General features: G+C 41.0%; 1 protein-coding gene across 1 annotated transcript in view; it reads left to right on the top strand.

The window, feature by feature from the left end:
• The window catches only part of myo15aa (myosin XVAa), a 58,848-nt gene that overhangs the window by 7,217 nt on the left and 27,342 nt on the right, over nt 1–24,289 (top strand). The window contains exons 7-34 of the mRNA XM_030058359.1: nt 460–465; nt 2,158–2,261; nt 2,384–2,447; nt 2,704–2,817; nt 3,757–3,918; nt 4,093–4,206; nt 10,327–10,385; nt 10,729–10,852; nt 11,565–11,660; nt 11,965–12,096; nt 12,251–12,376; nt 12,760–12,837; nt 13,123–13,280; nt 14,219–14,264; nt 14,380–14,504; nt 15,301–15,418; nt 16,319–16,494; nt 16,999–17,083; nt 17,247–17,300; nt 17,830–17,911; nt 18,376–18,506; nt 18,957–19,052; nt 20,470–20,705; nt 21,860–22,050; nt 22,601–22,673; nt 22,930–23,127; nt 23,252–23,361; nt 24,194–24,288. Of these exons, the coding sequence (XP_029914219.1) occupies nt 460–465; nt 2,158–2,261; nt 2,384–2,447; nt 2,704–2,817; nt 3,757–3,918; nt 4,093–4,206; nt 10,327–10,385; nt 10,729–10,852; nt 11,565–11,660; nt 11,965–12,096; nt 12,251–12,376; nt 12,760–12,837; nt 13,123–13,280; nt 14,219–14,264; nt 14,380–14,504; nt 15,301–15,418; nt 16,319–16,494; nt 16,999–17,083; nt 17,247–17,300; nt 17,830–17,911; nt 18,376–18,506; nt 18,957–19,052; nt 20,470–20,705; nt 21,860–22,050; nt 22,601–22,673; nt 22,930–23,127; nt 23,252–23,361; nt 24,194–24,288 (3,153 nt within the window). The remainder of the gene's footprint in view (nt 1–459; nt 466–2,157; nt 2,262–2,383; nt 2,448–2,703; nt 2,818–3,756; nt 3,919–4,092; nt 4,207–10,326; nt 10,386–10,728; nt 10,853–11,564; nt 11,661–11,964; nt 12,097–12,250; nt 12,377–12,759; nt 12,838–13,122; nt 13,281–14,218; nt 14,265–14,379; nt 14,505–15,300; nt 15,419–16,318; nt 16,495–16,998; nt 17,084–17,246; nt 17,301–17,829; nt 17,912–18,375; nt 18,507–18,956; nt 19,053–20,469; nt 20,706–21,859; nt 22,051–22,600; nt 22,674–22,929; nt 23,128–23,251; nt 23,362–24,193; nt 24,289) is intronic.

Here is a 24,289-nt window from a genome sequence, read left to right as displayed (position 1 = left end):
TGATGGTCCCAACCCCATTGATAAAGCAAGAAATTCCACTAATTAACCCTGATAAGGCACACCTGTGAAGTGAAAACCATTTCAGGTGACTACCTCTTGAAGCTCATCGAGAGAATGCCAAGAGTGTGCAAAGCAGTAATCAGAGCAAAGGGTGGCTATTTTGAAGAAACTAGAATATAAAACATGTTTTCAGTTATTTCACCTTTTTTTGTTAAGTACATAACTCCACATGTGTTCATTCATAGTTTTGATTCCTTCAGTGAGAATCTACAATGTAAATAGTCATGAAAATAAAGAAAACGCATTGAATGAGAAGGTGTGTCCAAACTTTTGGCCTGTACTGTACACACACATGCACACACACATACACACACACACAGAAATTGTTATGGTCTGTTGTAGATCTTTTGACTTATGTGCTTGTGTCTCTGCGTCTCCGACGGCTCTCCCTGGGTGCAGATCGAGGTAGTGGGGCTTCATGCATGACTTGTGCTTCACGCTTTGCAGCTCATCTTCACTTATTGCCATGAGAATAGCTTGTTGCTGTGTCTTGCTGTGGTGTGTGACAGTATTAGAAATGATTTTTTTTGTCTTTTGTTGCCTTGTTAATAAACTCAGTTTGTCTGAATGGTCGTTAATTAGTCCAGACTCACTCCTTATGGACGGGTTTGGTATTTTTCAACACAGGCCATACTGAAATGTTGATCCCCATTATTTATAATTGCACATAGCACAACCTCACTTCTAGCTTCAGTAACAAGAAACTTTCTCGATGACTCAACATAATCCAACAAGGCACTTGTTTTCAGCCTCAGCAACCATTATAAATGTCCCCTATGAAAACAGGAAACCCATAGCACAGTCAAATACGTCTTGAAATGGTCTATCCAACAGAAAAGTTGCTTCCAAGCCATGGCATTGCCACCATTATGCTTTTAACTCTGCAAATGCTGTATTCCACTGAATTGAGACCACGTAATTTCCGTCTTGTAAATTACTTAACTACGACAACATGCCGTTCATGGTGTCAGGTCACGATCAGGATAAACAAATTCTGAAATGGAACTCCAAATATTCCTCCACAGGGAATATCCAAGGAAATCCATCCATTTTTCCTGAGTTGAGACCATGAACACAATGATGTTGCAGGTCTTAAATTTACAAGACAGAAATTCGAAGGTCCGAGTTCAAGTGCATACAACATTAGCTGAGTTAGCAGCAGGGGGACTGCCCATCGGACAGAAGGCCTATTTTTCTGAAACCCTAATGGTCCAAAAAATGTCTCGTTGGACTGAAAGCCCATTAGGCTGATGGCATGCTATCCTGAAAACAAAGGCTCATTATTCTGAAACTGCAATAGTCTGAAATATGGCCACTATGTAACTTGGTTAAATTTAGGCAGGGGTCTCCTCAGGTTAGGGTTCAGGTAAACAGGGGTGGATGAATTTCTTGACAGGGATGCAAAACTTGGCATAACGCCAGGAGCCACTGACCTCCATCATCTCCAGAGTGTGTATTTTAGGAGCAATGGGACTTCAGAGCAATGGGAATTTTGTTTTTGGGATAACGGGCCATCAGATTAATGGACTTTCAATTCAATGACACATTTTTTGTACTGTTGAGGTTTCGAAATAATTGGCCATTGGACCAATAGCATGGCACCTGGTATAAATGTATACAAGGCAATAGGTTATCATAAATGCTAAACAAAAGATCTATTAAAAGATGTATTTGATCATGCTATGAGTTTACCATTTTCAGAAAGGACATTTGTAATATTTTTTGAGACCAAACATTGGTTCCCTGTTTGACTGTGTTGACAGCTAGCAAGAAGATTTTTTTTCCCCAGTGTTTCCTCACATTATGTCCTGCCTCAACATCCTCTTTCAACAGGAAATACATCAAAGTATAGAAGCATAACACTGTCTAAAATGATGTTTCATTGTTACTTTATCACTGGCCCAGTGTTTTTCCATTGTGGTTTGATACTAACAGATAACAGGCGTTAAAATCATTTCTTGAATAATTAACAGTGTCACGCATTGTCATGGCTTTTGTTTGTGAGTCTGTGTGTGAGTTGTTTTGCTTTCTGCCAAATGTGTCATTGAGCTGATAGCAACTGAATGTTGTTTAACTCTCTGTCCGAACCCTCGGTAGATTCTCGAGGCAGCTCCTCTCCTGGAATCTTTTGGAAATGCCAAAACTGTACGGAATGATAATTCCAGCCGGTTCGGGAAATACATAGAGGTCTTTCTGGAGGAGTGAGTGTGAAATAAAAATACAGAAACACCCATTTTGGTTTCTGTTCTGATCTCACTCCATCTCCTCTTTAATCTTACTCTCTTCCTTTCTGTTCTCTCTGCCCGTCTGTCTCTCTATCTAGTGGTGAGATCAGTGGTGCCATAACCTCCCAGTATCTACTGGAGAAGTCCCGTATCGTCTTCCAGGTAATACGTAATGGTAACACGTGCAGACAACACTACCACGTTTTATGCACTACACTGTGGGCTAATTCTCCTTTTATGGATATTGTGTATGTGTGCATTTCTCTGGATGAAAGGGAATTCCCATTACACTTTATAAGTTCCTTGCAGCGCTAATTAGTGTAATCGCTTTAGAAAATGAATGAATGAACTTTTCTAAATTTTGCTTTGATACATATGTGTGGGTAGATTGGTACATATTTTCTATTTCTGCCTCTAGGCCAAAGATGAAAGGAACTACCATATCTTCTATGAGATGCTGGCAGGTCTTCCCTCTCCACAGAAACAGGCCTTCTATCTGCAAGAGGCTGAAACCTACTATTACCTCAACCAGGTAACATGAAGATCTGCGTGACACAAGATTAGAGATAGTGGGAGCTCAGTGTAGACGTCACCTGCAGCATCAGCTCCACCACCTCCTCCACTGCATCTGTCTTTAGGAGTGTGTGTGTGTGTCTGTGTCTCAGATGCAACTGGGGCAAACGACACACAGTGGTTGATAATTATGCAGCAAGTGCATCAGCTATGCCTTTGTTTTAAAGGAACAGTTCACCAAAATACAAAAAATATCCACTTGACCCTAGCACAATCTATCCAATCAAATCTAACCAAATAGTTTCTTTGTGGCTTTTGTGAACGCTCTGTCTGGCTATTTATTTGTGGGGGGCAAAGCATCAAAAGTTTACATGTAAAAAAAAAAAAGTCAACAGCCACAGTTTCTTCCATAAACAATGTTTTTTTTTTTTTTTTTTTTTTTTTTTTTATTGTTTTTTGGGGCCTGATTTCCTGCTGAAGAACACTATTAACCTATCTATCCACATCAAATTTGCTCACCTTAATTGGGGAGCTGATAGATACAGTTTGCTGCGGCTCTTCAGCAGGAATATTCTGGATGAAGGCTGTGCAGGCACGGTGGAATATGGTGGGTATCTGGGAATTTCACATGTACATTTTTGATGCTTAGAGGCCCATTGCATTGGGGTGAGGGGGAGACGGGGGGTCTCAGCAGACTGGATTCCTCACCAAATTACATAGAAGCTATCTAGAGGGATAGACTGCACTCGAGGTAAGTAGGAAAATATCATCTGCTCCTTTCAAATTTACCCAAACTGTGGGAAAGCAGAAGCCCAAGGCGAAAGTCTGATTAAAAATGAAGCTCGAACAGTAAGTTGTGGGACTGACTTTTCAGGCCTCTCGTGCTCAGACTGTATAACTCCTGTTAAAATGTAATTACACTTCACCTTTCTTGAGCTCTTGCTCTCTTTCCATGCAGGGAGGAGATTGTGGGATAACAGGAAAGAATGACTCGGAGGACTTCCTGCGTCTGCTGTCTGCCATGGAAATCCTCCACTTCACCTCTGACGACCAGCTGGCCATCTTTAGAGTTCTCTCTTCCATACTGCACCTGGGCAACGTCTACTTCCAGAGATATGAGGTAACGTTACCTTTGGCATCATTCTTTCTCATTTTATCTCGGAGTCACTGCCCTGAACTTTTAATCTTCTCCGTTTTTATAAATTTCTTGCCTTATGCTATTACATTATTATTATTACTACCAGCTCCTTAACTCACCCTCTCTGTCTTGTTGGGGGTCGGTGCTGCACAACAGGCCGATGGCCAGGAGGTGGCGTCAGTCGTGAGCGCTCAGGAGATCAGAGTGGTGGCTGAGCTGCTGCAGATCTCACCAGAGGGTCTACAGAAATCCGTCACTTACAAAGTCACAGTGAGTATCAAACTGTGTGTGTGTGTGTGTGTGTGTGTGTGTGTGTGTTTTTTTTTTTTTTTTTCCCGTGCAGGCATCCCTGCTTTATCTGTCTCATAATAATAAAGAAAGTAATTGAATTCCAATAGAAATAAAAGGTATTGATTGGCATGATTATCGGCAAGTTATTGCTCTTAATTGACCTGACAGGTGGAGGTTTTAGAGTGTTTTTAGAAGTCATATCATTACTTGAGTCGGTGATTATTAACTTATTTTCTCTCCAGCTAAATGTCTGTGCTGCTTCATCATTCACGCTCTGCACATTTAGCGCTGTGTGTGACCTCAAGTCACCTGAAAGGTATCAGACAGGTAATAGGGTCCAGAGCCAGGTCTCTCTCTTTTTCACTCTCTCTCTCTCTCTCTCTCTCTCTCTCTCTCTGTCTCTGTGTCACACACACACACACACACACACACACACACACGCACAAACGGTGATATTACCAGCCATTGTGTCACCCTCAGTGTCGTTTGCCCTAGCACAAAAGAGACACAGCAGTTGATCCCCACAGGGACTGAGTGAGAGACAGACGGGGAGAGGGAGGCCGAGATGCTCTCAGACAGGACGGCTGGTGCAGCTGTCTTTCTGTCTGCCTCTGGCTCTCTCTAGTGGACATTACAGGACTTTCACTAGCCATGCTGCCTGTTTCCCTGTGCCTCCGTTACACTCACTGTGGCTTTAGGTACAGTAATGCAGTTTGTGACAAACAGACAAATGATCCATTAAGTGAAGAGGATATGGACACCAAAATAATTCTTGTGTCTCTGGTAGATTATTTTACTGTGGTTCTCCATGCCAACTAGATAGCATACACAATGTGGAGTGCTTGAAGGTCCCTTGCATTTTAACAAAACTATAAACATGAGAACATGGAACAGCTCAAAAGCTAAATAGTTAGTGATATTAAATGATATGCAGATAAGTCTGCCATTTTAGGAGACTGAGCAACTGTACACAAACTGATACAAAATACTATAACTTAGTGATACAAATAAATAACTTCCAGGATCTTTTGTCTAACTTACAGAATCTTCTGTCTAAAATCTTGTCTCCATGGACAAAAGTGGTAGGCAATGGGAGACAGTTAGGAACTCCTTGCAGAGGATGAATATGTCGCTGCTCGTCTGAAATAGTTCCAAAAATAAACCCTACCTATATGTACATGTTCATATTATTGGTTCTGAATCAACAGGTCATATAATGAAAACTCTAACAAACTTGCTGATTTGTGATTTTAATGTCCCTGGAAGAAGAGATAATGTATCCCAATGGGACCTTCCTGGCTAAATAAAGAGTAAATAAATTGACTTCACTGATGACAACTGGATCACTCTCCTTAAAGCTTGGTGTATTTCTCTAACTCTGAGTTTTACAGTAGTCAAGTGACAGCAGGAGGAAATAGTCCCATGCATTAATATGATATTTTGCTAAAAGGTGAATTAGGAAATCTATGAAACCATGAAAACACAGCATTATGCCTCCTCTGGTTTAGTCTTCATGCCGTGAGTGTGTTTCAGATTTCAGATACTTGCTCCTGTATGTGTTCAGTGTGTCACTGTGCGCTAAACTATGTCTTATTGCTACCTCCTCATTCATTTATTATGATTTGAAAGACAAATCTCACATCTGGCCTCGCGTACAGTAAACCTACTGTGTGACATTTGATGAATCCACGCCCTGATTCTGTTTCTCTGCAGTAAACAATCCCAGGTTACATTATAATGTATCACGTTAACTGATCAAAGTGTAACTACATATGAGACACATCTAAGTCAGCTTTGCTAGTTGCTATCAATTAGTTGGGAGTATCATTTTCAGTACACCCTGTACCACATACACACACACATACGTACACAGAAACAGACACAAATGCAGACATGCTTACCCTCATACATAGCACTTACACATTTTCTAGTGAAATGTGTTATTGTGTGTAATTGTGCTTCTGGCATGGAGAGCGTCCTTTTACTTACATTCTGCTATAATGGATGGAGCAGCCTCTTATGAATGGGAACTGCTAGCACACTAGCCTCAGGAATGTGACCTTGTAGTGGGTGTTTTTCTTTAGGATTTCATTTTTTGGAATACTTCCAGCAGCTATGCATCGCCAAATGAGAGTCCTGTTTTTGTTGACCTCAGGGAAATAATTCATTAGACCAGTGTTCTCAGGATTTATGGGTTTAAGATTTTTGCTTGATGCAAGAGTGGTAATAGAAATTCATGTTGTTTGATTTTTTTTTTTTTTTTTTTTTTGGTCCCAATCCTTGTAGCCACCAGTTTCCTTTTGTCATGCAAACATCTATGTTTGCTTCCACCCTACAGTCACAGTGACAGCTATAGTCTTATCAGTGGCACTCTGTGAATTGTTAAGCTCTTAAAAAATCAGTGCTTAATAGTTCCCCAGCAGCATTGTCAATCACTAGTTATCTCCTTTATTCAACCAATAGATGTGGCACGCTCATCTCCAAAGACAGTGAACCAGCTGTTGCATTGTACTCCTTGGTTTCAGTTTTTCTCGGTGTTGTTTGACATTGCAGACTGCAACCTCCCTTGGATCAGCCATAGGACTTTATGCTCATTATGAACAGCATGCATCAGCCCTTGTCTTTTGCAAGTAGAGAGACCATCTCTCAAGCTCCAGGGAGCATCCACCCTGTCGAAGAGTCCTTGAGCAATACACAGGATCCCAACCAACTCCAGGGGCCTTTGCTCTCCAGCTGTGCTTGACCTTTGACCCCCTTGTGGATTTGGACAATATAGTAACGATTCCCAGGGTTCATTAGAGCATCACAACAACAACAAAAAAAACATGGCTGTGTCAGTCCTTTCAGTGGCAGGACATCCTGGTGGCCCAGAAATGGAAGGTATAGAGGACACATTGACATTGCTGCAGGTTCTAATCCAGCTTTCTTGCAATTTGTCATCCTCTTGTATATCCGAATTTCCATTATCACTCTTATCCACTGCACACCGGCTAGTAAAGCAAAGGCGCCCTAAAAATACTTTCCATGCAGTTACCTCTCCTCTTCTCATTCCATATCCATCTACTTTTTGTCCATGTATCCAGCTCTCTGATTATGTAATATCCTGTGTTGCATTCCGGTTGTAAGAAGAATATAAGGAGCAGATTCCAGTTGCCCTTAGGGTGATGCTTCTGTCAAGGAATGAGGGTGATGACAGAGACAGGGAGAGAGAGGGTGAGGAAGAGGGAGAGGGAGAGGGAGAGGGAGAGGGAGAGAGAGTGTGTGTGTGTGTGTGTGTGTGTGTGTGTGTTGGGGGGGGGATTAATTTAAAGTACATCTTACATTCTGTCACATACACACACACTCATATATACACTAAGTAAGGTCTCTCAGTATAATTGAATTTCTAATGAGAGGGGTGGCTCCTATGGTTCCTATGTAACAAGAGAGGAGTCAGCAGTCTCCAGTCATTTCCTCTTGCTGGATGAGGTGTGTGTGTGTGTGTGTGTGTGAGAGAGAGAGAGAGAGAGAGAGATGATCTAGTCTCAAGTCTCAAGTCTCAAAGCATCCTTTATCTGATCGGACCCCAAAACCCAGACGCTCCCATCAATGAATATAAAGGTAGAAGAAAGAGATGGAGGAGACAACTGGTTGATGTAATTGAGGGGAGAAAAGTGGGTGCTGGGTGAACTGCTAGTATTTGGTTTGCCATGTACAGTTTGGCTGAATCTTTTATGTCACGGTTCTATGTTTTTCACAAATTTTACAGCATTGGTGTTGATGCTCTTCTTATTGAGCTATACTGAGCTGCTTTAATTCCCTTAAAGGTTTAATTGGACGGTAACAGAATATGCGCTAATGGGCTTTGCCAATTCAAGTATCACACATACTGTACCTGAGCCGTAGTGTTGGCTTGCAATTTAAAAGGTCACACTGTCTCAAGGATACACAGGATGATACTGTAGCGGACATTAAAAAAAAAAAAATAAATAAATAACACATCGGTTTTTTGTGAGTGTGTGAAGCAATCTTTGTATAGCACTTTGAATGGTCGGCAGTGGTGGAAAAACTGCTGCAAATTGCTTCTAAAGTAGAAATACTGTTACTTTGTTGATATTTAGGGAGAAGTAGAAGTACTGCTTTTACTACTGTAAAAATCTACTGAAGTAAAAGTAGAAAGTGGCTCATTTCAAATGTACTTGGAGTAAAAGTTTCTGAGTTACTTTTTCAAAACAGTAACTGTGTCAGGTGTGATCTTTTCCATGCAGATATAAAGGGAGGAGAGAACAAGGTTCAAACTATATTTAAAGGTGGATTCTGCAAAATTGCCAGGGGTTGATTGAAAAGGCACATAATGTGATGGTTGAATCTACATGGCTCTCATCGTCAGGTTACCTCACTGATTTCATTCCCTTTTTTCCACACTTATCCCACATAAGTTTGCATCTTATACTGGAAATTTGGAAATGACAAAAAGTAGAATCAACAAAGTAGAAGCAGATTCGCCTTCTCGTCTTTGCTGATTGAGAGTTCATTTTGAAACGTTCCACAATCTGTCACTGATCATTTGTTCTCTGTATTGAATATGATTAAAAATGTAGTGGAGTAACAATACTCAAGCAAAAATGTACACAAAAAAGTTACAGGAGATGTGCTCCAGAAGTGCTATGTAAACATCACACAAAAAGTAAGGAAATTTGTGTTTGGTAGATTTTTTCTTTGTTGTAACAATGCTTCTTGGCAATAAATCTTACCGTTGGAAAGCCTGTTTATTTCCCTTTTAAATGGTGCCACATTTGTAAGGAACATGCAGCAGAGCTGAGTTTGTGGGTTGTGCCCATGAAAAATTTGCCAAATCTTCTCTGCCAATGCCAAACAGCTTATTCTGCCATTGACTCGTGTTTGGTGGATTGGATGATTGAAGTTTGAAACAAGACATATTGGCAATTTAACAATTTATTCATTTAACAAACAGGAGCCTCAGTAGCGTGTGGAAGAACCATACACAGCCACAGCAGCCTGGTTCATCCTCCTCATGCTGGTCACCAGCCTGCTCACACACTGCTGTGGGATGGCATCCCATTCTTCAACCAGCATTTGTCTCAAGTCAGCCAACGTGGTTGTGTTGGTCACTCTGGCACGAACAGCATGCCCAAGCTTCAATGGAGTTGAGGTCAGGACTGCTGGCAGGCCATTCCATCCTCTCCACTCCCAAATTCTGGAGGTCGTCTCTGATAAACCCCGCTCTGTAGGGCCGAGCGTTGTCATCTTGGAGGATAGAGTTCGGTCCCAGACTGTGGAGATATGGGATTGCCACTGGTTACAGAATCTCATCTTGATATCTCTCTGCATTGAGATTGCCCCCAATGATGACAAGCCTCGTTTTTCCAGAGAGGGAGATGCCGCCCCACAATCAGTGCTGCCAATCAGGCACCTGATTGGCAGCACCTGGGGGTACCAGAAGCTCAAAACAAGAGTCAATAGCAACAGCAAAATAAGCTGTTTGGCATTGGCAGAGAAGATTTGGCAAATTTTTCATGGGCGCAGCACACATACTCAGCTCTGCTGCTCATCCCACAAATGCATGTTCCTTACACATGTGCCACCATTTAAAAAGGAAACAAACAGGCTTTCCAACGGTGTAAGATTTATTGCCAAGAAGCATTGTTACAACAAAGAAATAATCTACCAAACACAAATTTCCTTACTTTTTGTGTGATGTTTAAATGCAGCTTGATTACCATTTAGCATTTTGAGGGGGAATTTGAACGATGAAGCTAGTTTAGTTAGTTCTACAGTTTGTTTCTAAGGCAGAATGTTGGAATGGAAGTTTTTGCTCAGTAGAAAAAGTCTTGTGTAAATGGCATAGTGAAAAGTGAAAAAAAAAAAAAAAAAATGCACATTAGTGTTGACTCCCATATCTTTTATTGTTGCCACAGGAGTCAAAAGCTATGGGAGCTAACTCTAGTGTGCACACTGTTCTTTTCACATTTTATGGACTATTATCCATCTTGCACACAGATTTAAGTTTTTGGGATGTGCAGCCTTTGCTTTTGTTATAAATGACATTGTGATCAATGCAAATGTTGCTTAGATGTTTAACGCCTCTCCTCCTCACAGGAAACGATGAGAGAGAAGATTTACACCCCTCTGACTGTGGAAAGTGCTGTTGATGCCAGGTGAGAGACAACTACAGTACCCAACATGCATTGCATATGAATTTTTTTTGTTTGTTTTCCCTCCAATTGCAATTAATTAATACCACTCTGAAAGGGATATGCCACAGAATCTGAACTATGTTATTCCTATTAGAATTTTTTTATGCATACATCAACATTCACCAGTAAACTACAACTAACTACGTAAATAATTTAAACCAGTCTGTGCTTGTTTTTGCCTGCTCTTGGACCATATTTCTAATCATATTATATCTATCTCATATGTAATTTCTCTCCAATTCTCTATTGTCCTTCCTATCCCACTCTCTCTTACTCCATTAATACACATAAAACTGCTACCCAGAGATGCTGTTGCCAAGATCCTGTACTCCCTGCTCTTCCACTGGTTAACAGAGAGGATCAACACCCGGGTTTACCCTCGCCAACACACCCTCTCCATCTCCATACTGGACATTTACGGATTTGAGGTAACGGGGTTAAGCAAATGTCATAACCTTTTGGAGCAGTGACTACAATTAGTTTTGACATGTTTATACTGTCTCTTCCACTCCTGTTACACACATTTATAACATAAGTTGTATGGAAATAGGAAATAGGAAATAGGAGATACTGTTACATGTGATCTTTTCCAGGCAATTCTAAAAGAGGAAGTTTCTCACTTTGGGTGGATCCCATAGTGAGACACTGAAATAATGCTATGAGTGAGAATTTGAGGTTTTTTTTTTGTTTTTTTTTAATATTGTAAATTACAAAAAAATAAATAAATAAATAAAATGCATAAACACAGTAAGGTGAGATTACTGTTTTCTTTCATTATTTCACTGTTATGTTGGTCGTGTTTCTGGTGCTTGTGGAGAGCCTACAACATTTGTGTTCTGTAATGGATGCCATATAACATGTAGCGAAGTACTATACTTAAATAAAAGCATACTTAAGTAAGAGTAAAATTACTGACCTTAAATAATTCATCAAGGATACAAAAAATTCTCAGCTACTATAACTATAACCATAACAGTAACTACTTCTTTTGTCTACTGCATAATGAAGAGGCACTAGAATAGATACCATTCAGTGATAAAATAAAAAATAAAGAATTGCCAATTTTTTTGTGTGTGTGTGTCTGTGTGTCTGTGTGTCTCTGTGTGTGTGTGTGTGTGTGTTCACGCGTGGGAAAAACAGGATCTGACCTTCAACAGCTTTGAGCAGCTTTGCATCAATTATGCAAACGAGTACCTGCAGTTCTTCTTCAACAGGATCATTTTCAAGGAAGAGCAGGTGAGTCGACGTCATGCCTGCGCACACACGCACATGCACACGCACGTGCAGGCACATGCACCTAGCACTGAGGCATTTCTAAACGTGCCACGCCACACCACACTAACGCAATATCACGTAGGCACATGTGAGTGCAACAGAAAACATGCACACACAGATGCACATGATGCTACACAAATATGTCATTATCTACACCAAACACAGAACAGAACTAAAATATAAAGCTACAGCAGCAGTGAGTGTGTTCTAATCTTCTGTAGTCTGTGTGTTACATTACACTGTGTTGTGTTTGATTCCCATACAGGAGGAGTACAGCAGGGAACAGATCCCCTGGCAGGACATCCCATTCAGTGACAACCAGCCCTGCATCGACCTCATCGCTGCTAAGCCTCATGGGATACTGAGGATCCTGGATGATCAGAGCTGCTTCCCTCAGGTGGGGAGTGGAGAGGGGAGACCTGTAAATGCACACACACACACACACACACACACACACACACACACACACATTACACACATATTACATTTCATAGTTGCAATGTGGACTGTGGTCTTTAAATTGTCCTTTTCACTTGTTGCTTTGTCGCCAGGCAACAGACCACACTTTCCTCCAGAAGTGTCACTATCACCATGGCAACAACCCACTGTATGAAAAGCCAAAGATGCCCCTCCCAGAATTCACCATCAAGCACTTTGCTGGCCGGGTCAACTACCAGGTACGGAGCTCCTGATTGGCTCGTCTCTACTCACAGAGCTTCTTAGCTATAATTTGGTGGAAAGTTCTTACCCATCATGGCATTGTCCAGATTTGATTTGCATAATGGATATCTTTGGCAGTGAACGACATCAAAGCTATGAAGCTGTGAATATACTAACTTAATGTTCTTGATCAGGCAACGACAATAATAGTAATAATGACAAAAAACAAATAAAAGACATTAAGTGAAATTTGCACCAATGTGCTACTTTCCACAGGCAGCTGGCTTTTGTCACAAAGGACGCAAAATCAAACTCATTACTTGAGGAAAAGGAATTTCTTGCTGCTTGATGGAAGGGTTTTCACTGACATGTGATGTTGCTGATGTTTTGAAATCTTCAGGTCCACAAGTTCCTGGATAAGAACTACGACCAGGTCCGACAGGATGTCCTGGATTTGTTCATTCAGAGCAAGAACAAGGTGAGAGGAGAGGATAACCCTTTACTAGAGCCTGGCCGATATTGGTTCATTGGGGGGAATACTGTCTCCCTTGTGAGCAAAGTGAAAAATAAAATAAATGAAATATGAAAAATGACAGCCTAGTTAGTGTTACTGATTTTTTTTTTTAAATTCCCAAATATCAGTATTGGTATTGTCCCCATAAATCCAGTATCAGCCAGGCTCTACACATTACCCTTGATGATAATTAAGCTCATTATAACCTAGCTCCATCTTGAACCTGCGTGTGTGTTTGTGTGAATCCAGATGGTGTCAAACCTCTTCCTGGTTCACACAGAGGTCATGGGTCAGCAGAGAGGAGGGCACATGAGGAAGAGCAGCACAGTCACCCGAAAATACCAAGCTCCCACCGTCAGCACCAAGTTTCAGCAGTCCTTACTAGAACTAGTGGAGAAGATGGGGAGGTGAGGAGAGACAGATGAGAGCCAAATTTTAAAAAAAAATACAATGTTTTTTTTTTCCATACTGACATATTCATCATCTGAGAATCACAACACAAAAACACCCATATAACTTAAAGTGATGGTTCAGGTTCTTGCTCATAGTGGTATTTACTGTTTCATATGAGTGTAATGCATCCACCAAGTTTGGTCCGTTAAAACCTTCCCTGTTGTGAGAACGGGAAATTCACTGGAAGTGTACTGCTTTAAAATGAATGAAGCTGATAGAAACTGGTAAACAGCATGATTTTGAGCAATGGCCTGCACAACAACCCACATTGTTTTGGTTTCACTTTCAGTGCTCATTCCTGCCTCCTGGCTTCCAAAATGGCAGAACTATTTTCTGCCATAGCACTGCCTACTGCCATAGCACTGCCTACTGTATCATCCTGTACGTTGAATATGACACTGCAGTGCCACGGCAGTCAGTGTTATGTCAGAATATAGTTTTGGAAACCAGAGGACTGAAAACAGTAATTAAAGTGAAACCAAAATAATCATCATAATGTTGTTGTACATCCCTCAAAAAAAATTTCAACTTTGTGTCACTGCTGAAAATCATGTTGTTTTCCGGTCTCTATCTGCTTGATTCATTTTGGTGAAGCGCTCATTCTTGCAATAGGGCAAGAGTTAATGGACCAGACTTGGTGGAGGTATTACACTGACATGGACCAGCAAGTACTACTATATGGGTAAGAATCCCAATTATGACTATAAGTGCTGGGCTGAAAAAATTGCAAGCAAATTCTTCTAAACTTTTGAGATGATGGATGATAGCGTTTTGAGAATAAACTCTTCAATTAGAGCTGTGAATTTATGAAATTTAAGAAAAGGAGGCAACAAATAAAAGGCAGAGGGTAGATGCCGACATTTTCACTCATTAATTTCTCTTCTTCTTTCAGGTGCAATCCCTTTTTTGTGCGTTGCATTAAGCCAAACAATAACAAGGTAACATCCTCTTTTTTCTAGATGACACTGATTCTATGTGTGCACTGTGTGTTCTCATTTTCATTTCTAGGTATTATTGACCATCAATGCTATTTGACTGTTCATGTGTGTGTAGGAACCAGGCGTGTTTGAAAATGACTTAGTTGGCAACCAGCTGTGTCACTCTGGTGTCTTGGAGACCATTAGGATCCGCAGAGAGGGATATCCTGTCAGACTGCCATTCTACGTCTTCCTATTCAGGTAACACACACACACACACACACACACACACACACACACACACACACACACACACGTCCACATGCATGTGTAGTGTAAGTGATCACCGGCCATTGGCAGACACTCGTCGTTCAACAGTTTCCTTTGGCCTGGCTCAAACTAGTCAAAGTCACCCGCATCACGTAACCACGAAGAAACACACCTCTTATCCAATCTGCCAAATGGAAAGTTTACTCAGACGGAGCTAAATCAGCCATGAAATTAAAGGTAACCTTTTTATACAAGTAAATGTTCCTGTTTGCTACACTTTTTTTGCAATTTGCCATAGCACAGTAGTGACTCAGCCGTTATGTAGCCCATGAAATCATTTAATTCTACCTTTCTAATCAATTTGGAAGATGTTTCCTGGGAGAAAAATCCTTTGTCGCACAGGAAGAGATGCATTTTACGTTTCTGGTTTGTTTGGAATAAGAAGAGGAAGTGAGTAGTTTGCATGAGCAGCGATATCAACCTTGGCTGAACAGAAAAAAAAAAAGCTCCACCAACAGAAACTCAAACTCCATCAGGACAAAATCCAAGGAGAAAGACATCACAGTCCTGCTCGCACTGTTTGATTGACAGGCGATCTCTGGGAAGTGCAGTGCAGAAACAGCACGGCGCTTAGCACCAAAGATGGCACTGAAAGAGATCTTTTGGCTCTTTAAGATATTCAAATTTTGATGTCAATAATCTTATCTAATTGCTCTTATTTTTAAATGTACATGTTTATGTGTGTGTGTGCCACCTCTGGGTGTGTTTTTTTTTTTTTTTTTTGCAGGTACAAGTCCCTGGTGGGGCTACAGCAGCTTCCACCTGCAAATGGAGAGAACTGTGTGTTGCTGCTCAGTAAACTGTGTCCTCTCAGACCAGGTGCCTGTCACGTCGGAGTCACCAAGGTGAGACTGTCCTCAGATTTCATCACACCCATCCTTTCCCAAATTAGTACACCAACAATACAGGCTGTAAATTGTCATGTCATTTTGGGCTGTGACAGTATGGATTGTCCTACTGTGGTGAAAAAGCAACATGTCCCTGTGGTTTGGTGGTTTACTGTCTTATGTAAAAAAAAAAAAAAAAAATACAGTCTTTTTATTATTGGACTTGGGCGTGTACAAACAACATAGGCTGAAGTGTGAACAAAGTTGTTTATTGCTGTAAAAATTAAAGGTCTTGCAACTTGTAAATGAACATGGACAAGTAATAAAGCAGTCTCAAATAAATTGTTCTTATTCTTCAAACAGCAAATGATATGCCTTCAGTAAAATTACACCTACAATCATAATAATTAGGTTTTAGCCTGATTTGGCTTTTCCAAAGTGTAACAAAAAAGTGAACAAAGGCAGGCTATTTTTTCTCCTACTGGAAAAGGGAAAAATATGAAGACACTAGCTGCATATTTCCCCTTCTCCAGTGCTTTAACAAATACACTTTGATGACAGTAATGAGCTCAGGCATCACATGACTGCAGTATTGTATATTGTGATATTGTGATATTGTGGTTATTGCCACAGCCCGAGTCTTGTGGTGATGAGTGAGGAAGACATGCTCGGTTGTACTTCCAGCCTTTGGAGGAGGTTTTTTATGTACCTTAAACTAGGCTGCATGTAACACAGATATTACAACATGTATTTAGTGCTTTTAATTGAAACCATTTACTCAAATGGACATGTATTTTACTGCTGAATTTGCTCATATACCATATTTTATCACACTTTCTCCCATGTGCATGTGCACTCACCTCCTGTATGTATATTTGTGTATGCGTGTGTGCGTGTGTGTGTGTGTGTGAACGGCAGCTGTTTCTGAAGGAGGACATCTACCAGTTGCTGGAGAGCAAACGGGAGCGATCCCGTGAACTCGCTGCCCTCACCCTGCAGCGCTACGCCCGCATGTTCTTCGTCAGGAAACGCTTCGTTGCTTTCCGCAACAAGATCATCGGGCTGCAGGCGCAGTGCCGAGGCTTCCTCACCAGGTAGCAGCCCCTTTCAGCACCTCGCTACAGCCAGGTCCTCTCCTTATAACCCTTTTTGTAACTGAAGAGTTTAGCTCCACACTGAGGACTCCAGCAGGTGAGAACTGTGACATCGGTTCTTACAGGATGTTTGATTGTCAAACATTAAAACAAATTATGGTATTTAAAAAAAAGGAAATGAAGAAGGAGCAAGGGCAGTCCTCCTTTAGTGATTTCAGTCTTTATTTAGAAAATGGGAAAGAAGCAGTGATATAGTGTACATGGAGGAGAGGGGGGGCATTTTCCCCTTCACTTCTGCAGCCTGTCCACTTTGTCCCCACACTTTATTCCACCTACAAATTGTTAATGTTCATCCAGTTACTAAATAGTCCACCCACTGTGAAGTTACAGAAATTTACAGAAATTTTGTAAAAAAAAATAACAAAAATAAGAAATAAGAAATCTCACAGGCACCTAGATGGCCTTAATGTATCATAGTTGACAACCCCATGTTCTGTCCTGTAGGAAGCGCTATGTGAAGATGAGAGAGAGCCTGGTCCGGTTCCGCTCTCTCGTCCACATGTACGTCAACCGCAAGAGATACATCAAGGTACATCAAAACTGTTCTAAGAGGGAGGACATTTCATAACCGATTCTATTTTAGATCAGAAAATGTGATATTTCTCACTCCAGGTGCTTTTGCTATTTCTGTGGATCGGGACTCATCTCAAGTTGAAAATGTTCGGTATGTGATTGCTGTGATCTGTTTGCAGTTCAGACTCGAAGGCCGGAGGAAAATTGAGGAGGAGAGAAGAAGGAGAGAGATGGTGAGACAAAAATGTTTGGATTTACAAGATTTCTCTTTTCATTCAGAGCTGGTAGACTCAAAGTAATGATGCGGTCCCGATGAGTGTTTTCTTCAGCTCTCAAAACACTCAAAAGACGAGGATTAATTCATTCAGGGTGAAGCAGGGACAGAGATGTTTTGGCAGAGGAGATGAGCATGTTGGCACTTAGTCATCATCATCTATGTCACAGTTTTCTTTCTTTTCATTTCTTTTTCTCCATTAAGTGCCCTAAGTAACCACAAAGCAGCTCCAGTGAGGCAGACAGGCATCAAGTCCCTTGCTTAAGGGCACTTTGGCAGTAGCTATTGACAGAGGGACAAGTGTTACTTATTCACTTTCTCTACCCGCATGTTTCCAGCATTCAAGCTGGTGACACAACAACTCCTTTTCTCTAACCCCTATGCGGCCACTGTTGTGCTTTGAGAGGAAACTATTAGAGAATGTCACTGACTTGCCTTTGTAGAAAAAAAAAAAAAGTAATGGCTTCCCACGGCCTTCTCTCCCATAGGAGCTGACCAAGAGGGAGGTGGTTAATGTCACACACCTGGTGATCCCTGCAGAGCTGGGGGCCTTGCTGCAGACAGCAGGAAGTGAGTGAAGAGACACAGAGAGAGAGAGTGTGTGTGTGTGTGTGTGTGTGTGTTTGTGTGTGAATGCCTGTCTCTCTGGCTACCTGTGAGTATTTACCATGTGCTGTGTTTGAACATACATATATCTTTACAGAACCAAATGGCTGAGAGTGGATCTAGGATTTTCATGGCTGTGCACAAGAGCATTACAAAACACCAATATACTAACTATCATTAAGTTTTTCATGTTTAGCATCAATTGAAGGAATCTATGCTGCTTTGCGGGTTGAGAAAATTATACAGTCTTTGGTGTTATGGAACCTTTTCAGGCCATCTTTGGATAAACATAGCTGATAACGAGGCAGTTTTTTCTAACTTTATTGGAGGTTGGTATTTTGGACATACAAGGTTTTTACCTGAGGGACAATACAATATAATGTTCATACTGGTTGACTCTTGTTGCCGCTGTTCTTCTCTCTGTCCAGTCGGCAGGGAGCTGCACTCAGACTGCTTGGCTCTGCTCCAGGCTCCTCATATCCGGGAGGAGGCTCAGCTCACGCTGCCTCTGGACATCAACAACTATCCTTTCTACCGCTACGTGCAGGTCTACTTCAGGGTAAGACATGCAGGAATTTATGTATTCCATACGCTACCATGTAAACCATAAAACCATAAAATGACCCCTGCGGCAGTCATGTGTGAGTCCTGCAGAGCATTATCCTCATAAAACTGCCAGTAAAATTCTTACATAAAGTAGGCCCATTTTTCCTACAACTTGCCCCTGTGCTACTTTAAGATTTATTCCTTAATGACCCTTTAAATCACTTATTTCCACCTAAAACTCTCTTCAAACATTACTTAACTCCTTAAACTGCTTTGTGCACTGCTGTTGGCATGACCTTAGCTCTCTTAAAGTATTGGTCCTAATATTGCTTTGCATTACTTTATATTCTCAGATACAGCCATGGTGGAGGATCCCCTCTGCTGCTGCTGTTAATTCCCCCTGAAGTGAATTTGTGTTGAAGGCCCTGTCGTATTTATGTGTCGATTTCTTTTGCATCAACAGGAACCAAAGTTTGGGCTGCTGATGGCCCCTCTGGAATCACCACTGACCCGCATAGATGAGGACCTGAAAGGGGAAGCTCTGGAGCTCTTCATCATGGTAGGACGTTGCTCAGTGTTTGGACTTCTTTTGTGGCCTCTCAGTTATTAGCCTGAAGATGCTTCTTCTCAGCGCTGTGCTTGAGTCTAAATTAACTTTTTGGCTTATCTGCCAATGGCGAGTAACCTGAGAAAATTTACTAACCAAAAATACTTATTACCAGCCTTAAAACTACATCATGCATTATTTACAAACTGTGATTTTGAGCTTCACATTTTTCTCAGGATCTCGGGGTCCTGTGCTTTTCAGACGACACCTCTCACAAGAATGACGACTTTTTTTTTCATGTTTATGTTTTCTTTTTAGTGACTTAACACCAGAAATGAGCTGCCACATGTCTAATAAAATGTAACACAGATGTGTCTTATACTGGAAATATAGACAGACACGGTGTAGAAAGCACCAAATAGTAGGAAGCAACTTAGATTAGATTGGCTGACATCATGGTAAGTAACAGACAATGAGGGTCCCATTAGTCTCAGGCACTGCACATAAAAAACCCAGCAATGTAAACCTGGCTCTACACTGTCTCTCCAAATTATTTACTGGCCACCTGGCTGGTAACCTTAGTTTATTTACTCGCCAAAGCTAAAATTTACCTGCTATATGCCTGCTGTGGACGAATTTTGTCACTTCATTGTGTTCATTCTTGTGTGCACATCATAAATCACACATTCTCTAATACATTTTGAAACAATTTGACACTATATATAATGACATTGCATACTGAGATGCAGTGCATATCATACTGTTGCACTTCTGTGCTGCTTTTCAGTAACTACCAAAAAATTCCATGTGAGAAAAGGGATATGTAATTTAATTCAGTACAATGCAATGCACAAAATTAAATTGCAACACATAGCCTGTTTAGCAGACTGCAAAATTTCTTATTTTAATACCTCTCCTTACTAGAGTCACAGGGGCACTATGGCTCTAAATCATACACACTTTATTGCTTGTAAAGTTGGTGATCTTGGTGTCGAACTGAGGTGTCATACTCACAGTTAGTTGCTCTGTACAAAAGCTTCAGCTAAATGTCTAAAATTTAAAAGTGGAATCATGCTATATGGTGGGGGTATTCAATTAAAATTTTTGGTGGTCCACTTACAAAGTTCTTCACCAGAAAAAGTCCAAGCCATCATATCTAACCCATGTGGCTTTAGTATTGAAGGTCTATCAGTGTATACAGTAAGTATGTGTATATAGGCTAACTATAGGATCAAATTTAAAATTACAAATTGATCGTAATTACATTTTTGACATTTTTCTTTTTCTTTTTCCTCCCCCATTTGCTTCTCTTTCTCACTGAATACAACCACAATCAGCAGGAAGTTTTCTAATTGGTGACGCCTGCTATATGGCTTCATATAACATAATTTGTTTTAACTTTCCCCCTCTCTTTCACATTTTGCTTTAGGTTTTGAAGTTCATGGGTGACCCTCACCTGAACGGGGCGCAGGAGAACCTGTTTGGGAACTACATCATCCAGAGGGGCCTGTTGTCCCCAGGGTTACGTGATGAGATCCTCGCCCAGGTTGTCAACCAGGTGTGGAGGAACGTAAACCCCACCAATGCTGAGCGAGGCTGGCTGCTGCTGCTGGGCTGTGTCTGCACCTTCGCCCCGTCCCACAAGATGGAGAAACACCTACTGAAGTGAGAAATGACTACACACACTTTGGTACACAAGCCACCATAGTAGAGATACACAATGCACAAACCTCCACACACATGGGTTGGGCATGGTTCAGAATGTGTGTAATGCCATTACGAGAATAAATAAAAAAAATAAAAAAAAAATCTCTTTTCTGAATTTTACATTAAAAAATGAAAGTATCATGATTACCACACACACATACACACAAATACTAAGGCACAATTGCTTTATTTCTGCAGCAGATGAGGCTTACTTTATTACACATTAAAATGAGGCCAATGTTACACGTAAAACCTTTTCATGCAACTTGTTTTTTTGGAGTTCCATCTAATGAAAATTGTAGACTGCATTTGTATCATCATTTGGAGTGTTCCATATGTGTTTGGTGACACAGCAAAATAAGAAATTTTGTTTACAACATTCAGCTAATTGCATGGAAGTTGCACTGTGTAATGTTGGCCAGAGTGAAAGGATGAATTAATTGTTTGATTAACTATTTATTGGTTAACTAATGAATACATGATTTGCCATCCTAATTTACATACATGTAATAATATAAAATCTGTCATTTGGGGCGTGCTTTTGTCCAGAGTGCCTTGCAGAAACCTTTTTAGCATAATTGGTCGCAGAGGGAATGGCTCACCCCTGTGGTGTTAGGGCCACCCATTGAGCTACTGAACCACCATGACATTTACCTGCTTTTTCCCCCCAAACTTGTCTTGCTCGCAGGGCTTGTTCAAACTTTTCCGCTTTTCTTCAAACTTTTTACATTAGTAAAAAGTCAAGTCACTGGGGAGCGGCTGTAAGGTGGACGCAAGGTCTTTTTTAGTGGAGCACTTTCAGATGTTGAGAACAGTTTGACTTTTCTGAGGATTCCTAATAGCATGGACTGCTTTTTTATGAGCCAACTTATCACAACAGAGAGGAAGTGGGTAGAAAGCAGGTACAGTATAAGGTAGCAAACAGTTTAAAAGAATAATGAGCAAATGGAGAAGCAGCAGTAGAAAAGTTGGTGATTGTTAGGCTGATTAGAAAAATCAGTAAGCATCATATTTGGGAGTTTATTATGGACACAATATGTTGTTAAGGGAGCACTGTTATCACAAACAAGCAGAACAAAGTGAATATGCCCTATTATCTTTCTCATCTACAGGTTTGTGTCTGACCACGCTCCTGCTGGCTGCCAGGCTCTGCTGCAACACAGACTCATCCAGGCCAATCAGAAGTCTCAGCTAGGTTCAGGCTCCTCCCCCGAGACTGCACGGACCTATCCGCTGTCTCTGCTGGAGTGGACAGCCAATAGGAAAAAGGCTAACATGGTTCTGCAGGTGCATTGTTTTGACGGTGAGCTGCTCTTGCCTATTTTGTAGGTGATGAAGTGAAGGAGAGGCCACTCATGTCACAGTAGTCAAGGTTTATGACCCAATATAAAAAAAAGAAATCTTTTCCAAGGTTGGTTTCATTTAAATTGCCATATTAATTATAATGGAGGAGTTTGTTTGTCATTTTAAAGTTTTAAGATTTGTGTGTGTGTGTGTGTGTGTGTGTGTGTGTGTGTGTGTGTGTTGGCTCGTTCACCTGTATATCTGTATATTCACCTGAATATCAGGTTACTAGTCTTTCTCACCTTCAAGTTAAATGTGTACACACCTCAGTGACACACAGTGGGAAGTGCATTGCATGACCGCTGGCATCACATTTATTCAGTGGGATTGATTACAGCCCGTGGTCATTGATTATTTATTGCCAGTCAGTATCGAGTCATGGAACATCAAGGCTCTGGGTCTCTCAGTAGAACGATTTATTATGGTATAGCTTTCAAAGATCTGCCGGAAACACAGGGAAACAGTTTGAGAATTTACTTGTCTCTCGTTTTTTCTGTTATTGTCTGTAGGAGCGTCATTCCTGTGTCCTGTCCATTCCTGGACCAGTGGAGAGGATTTAGCAGGAGACATCCTACGCCACAGGTACAAATATCATACAGTTGATGACATAATTTTTTCAGTGATATGAAACTGTAGTTCAGTGGTTAATCACCAGTTGTTTTTTTTTTGTTTTTTTGTTTTTTTTTACATTTTTAGACTTATCTGTTATGTCATATTAGGTTGCATCAGCAGATTTTTTTTTGCTGTAGACCAGCAAGAATCTTAAAAGTATTCATCAGATGGTGAAAATGCTTTTGTATACAGCATTAATGGGTTTTTGAACTGTGCGGTCCTGCAGGGGAGTGGCCGACTGGTGGAGGGGGAGTTCAGTTCTCATGAAGGAGCAGGCCCAGTGGGTGGAGTTAGCCGGGCACGACTATGTGATGGACCTGATCGCAGACCTTGAGCTGCCACTTGACTTCCCAAAGCAGAAGAGCTACTTCATCATCAGTGCTGCGGCTGAGGGTCCTGCAAGGGTTAGGGCTAATGCCAGCCTGTGAGTACAGAAAACACACATAAATACACACTCTCAGAACAAACACTGTGAGAGAATAAACTCTTCTCTTCTCTTCTCTTCTCTTCTCTCCTCTCGTCTCCTCTTCTCTCGTCTCCTCTCTCAGGACTTTGTTTGGCAGTGGTTTCGACTCAGATGAGGAGATTCCTCCATCCCGTCCTGTCAGCGGCAGGCCAGCCTACAGTCTGCCTGACTCTGATGGATACTACAGCCATGGTACACACTCAAACACACAATCACACATGAACACACAAGCCCTTGCACACACGTCAAGAAATGCATGCACACACATTCACATAAGAGTCAGGAAGAGTGTGTCACAAGTTCAAAGAGGGTCAAAATACCAACTTAGGAAGTGGGAATGTTTTCTTAAACTATGCAATACTACCATATTTACAATATCAGGATTGTAGCAAGTATATATGGTAGTACAGTAAACTAAAAATACCATATAGAGTGGTATATTCCAATTACTCCACTGCATTGTCATGTACAGCTGTACATTTTTCTTGGTCCAGTTAAATAATCACGTGGAAAAAAAAAAATGCACACAAACAGAAACACATGTGTTCATTCTATTCTTGTGGTGCTGGGAATTACATCTCCCCCACAAAAAAATTGTGATTACTGCTCACACAATTACTTTTGCATAATAAAATTAATGTATTAATTTTATTTTATTTAGGCATTTAAACTTCCTCATTTTACTGAGGACCCCCTTTAAGACCCTCAAGGATCCCTGGGGGTCCCCGGACCCACTTTGAAAACCACTGGGTTTTGTTGTTTTTTCTTTTTTTCTCCTCCAGTCACTAGGTGCTCTATCTATGTTACTGTCCTTTAATGTTTTATATGATTTTTGTTAGTGCAATAAACTGAACCTGAACCTACTCTATACTGTACGTCAGCAAGGTCAAGTAAGAGTTCAGATGTAAAACCAGTTGAGAACCATGACTGTACACAAAATCAAATATTTTTTTCAATTAATGAATCAAAGTTTGTAGTTGCATGTTAAGCGGCAGTTTAAAGCCAGTCTGCTGTCTGTGTCCAGTGGAGTCGGACGCTTTCAGTGACGGTCAGACTCAGAGAGGAATGGATCGCTACCTGGACAGCCTGTTTGACCCTGTACTGTCAGACAGCAGCGTGG

The sequence above is a fragment of the Myripristis murdjan genome, chromosome 8 (assembly GCF_902150065.1).
Source record: "Myripristis murdjan chromosome 8, fMyrMur1.1, whole genome shotgun sequence".
Taxonomy (NCBI): domain Eukaryota; kingdom Metazoa; phylum Chordata; class Actinopteri; order Holocentriformes; family Holocentridae; genus Myripristis; species Myripristis murdjan.
Note: the sequence above shows the minus strand (reverse complement) of the source record. Positions and strands in the feature narration are given on the sequence as shown.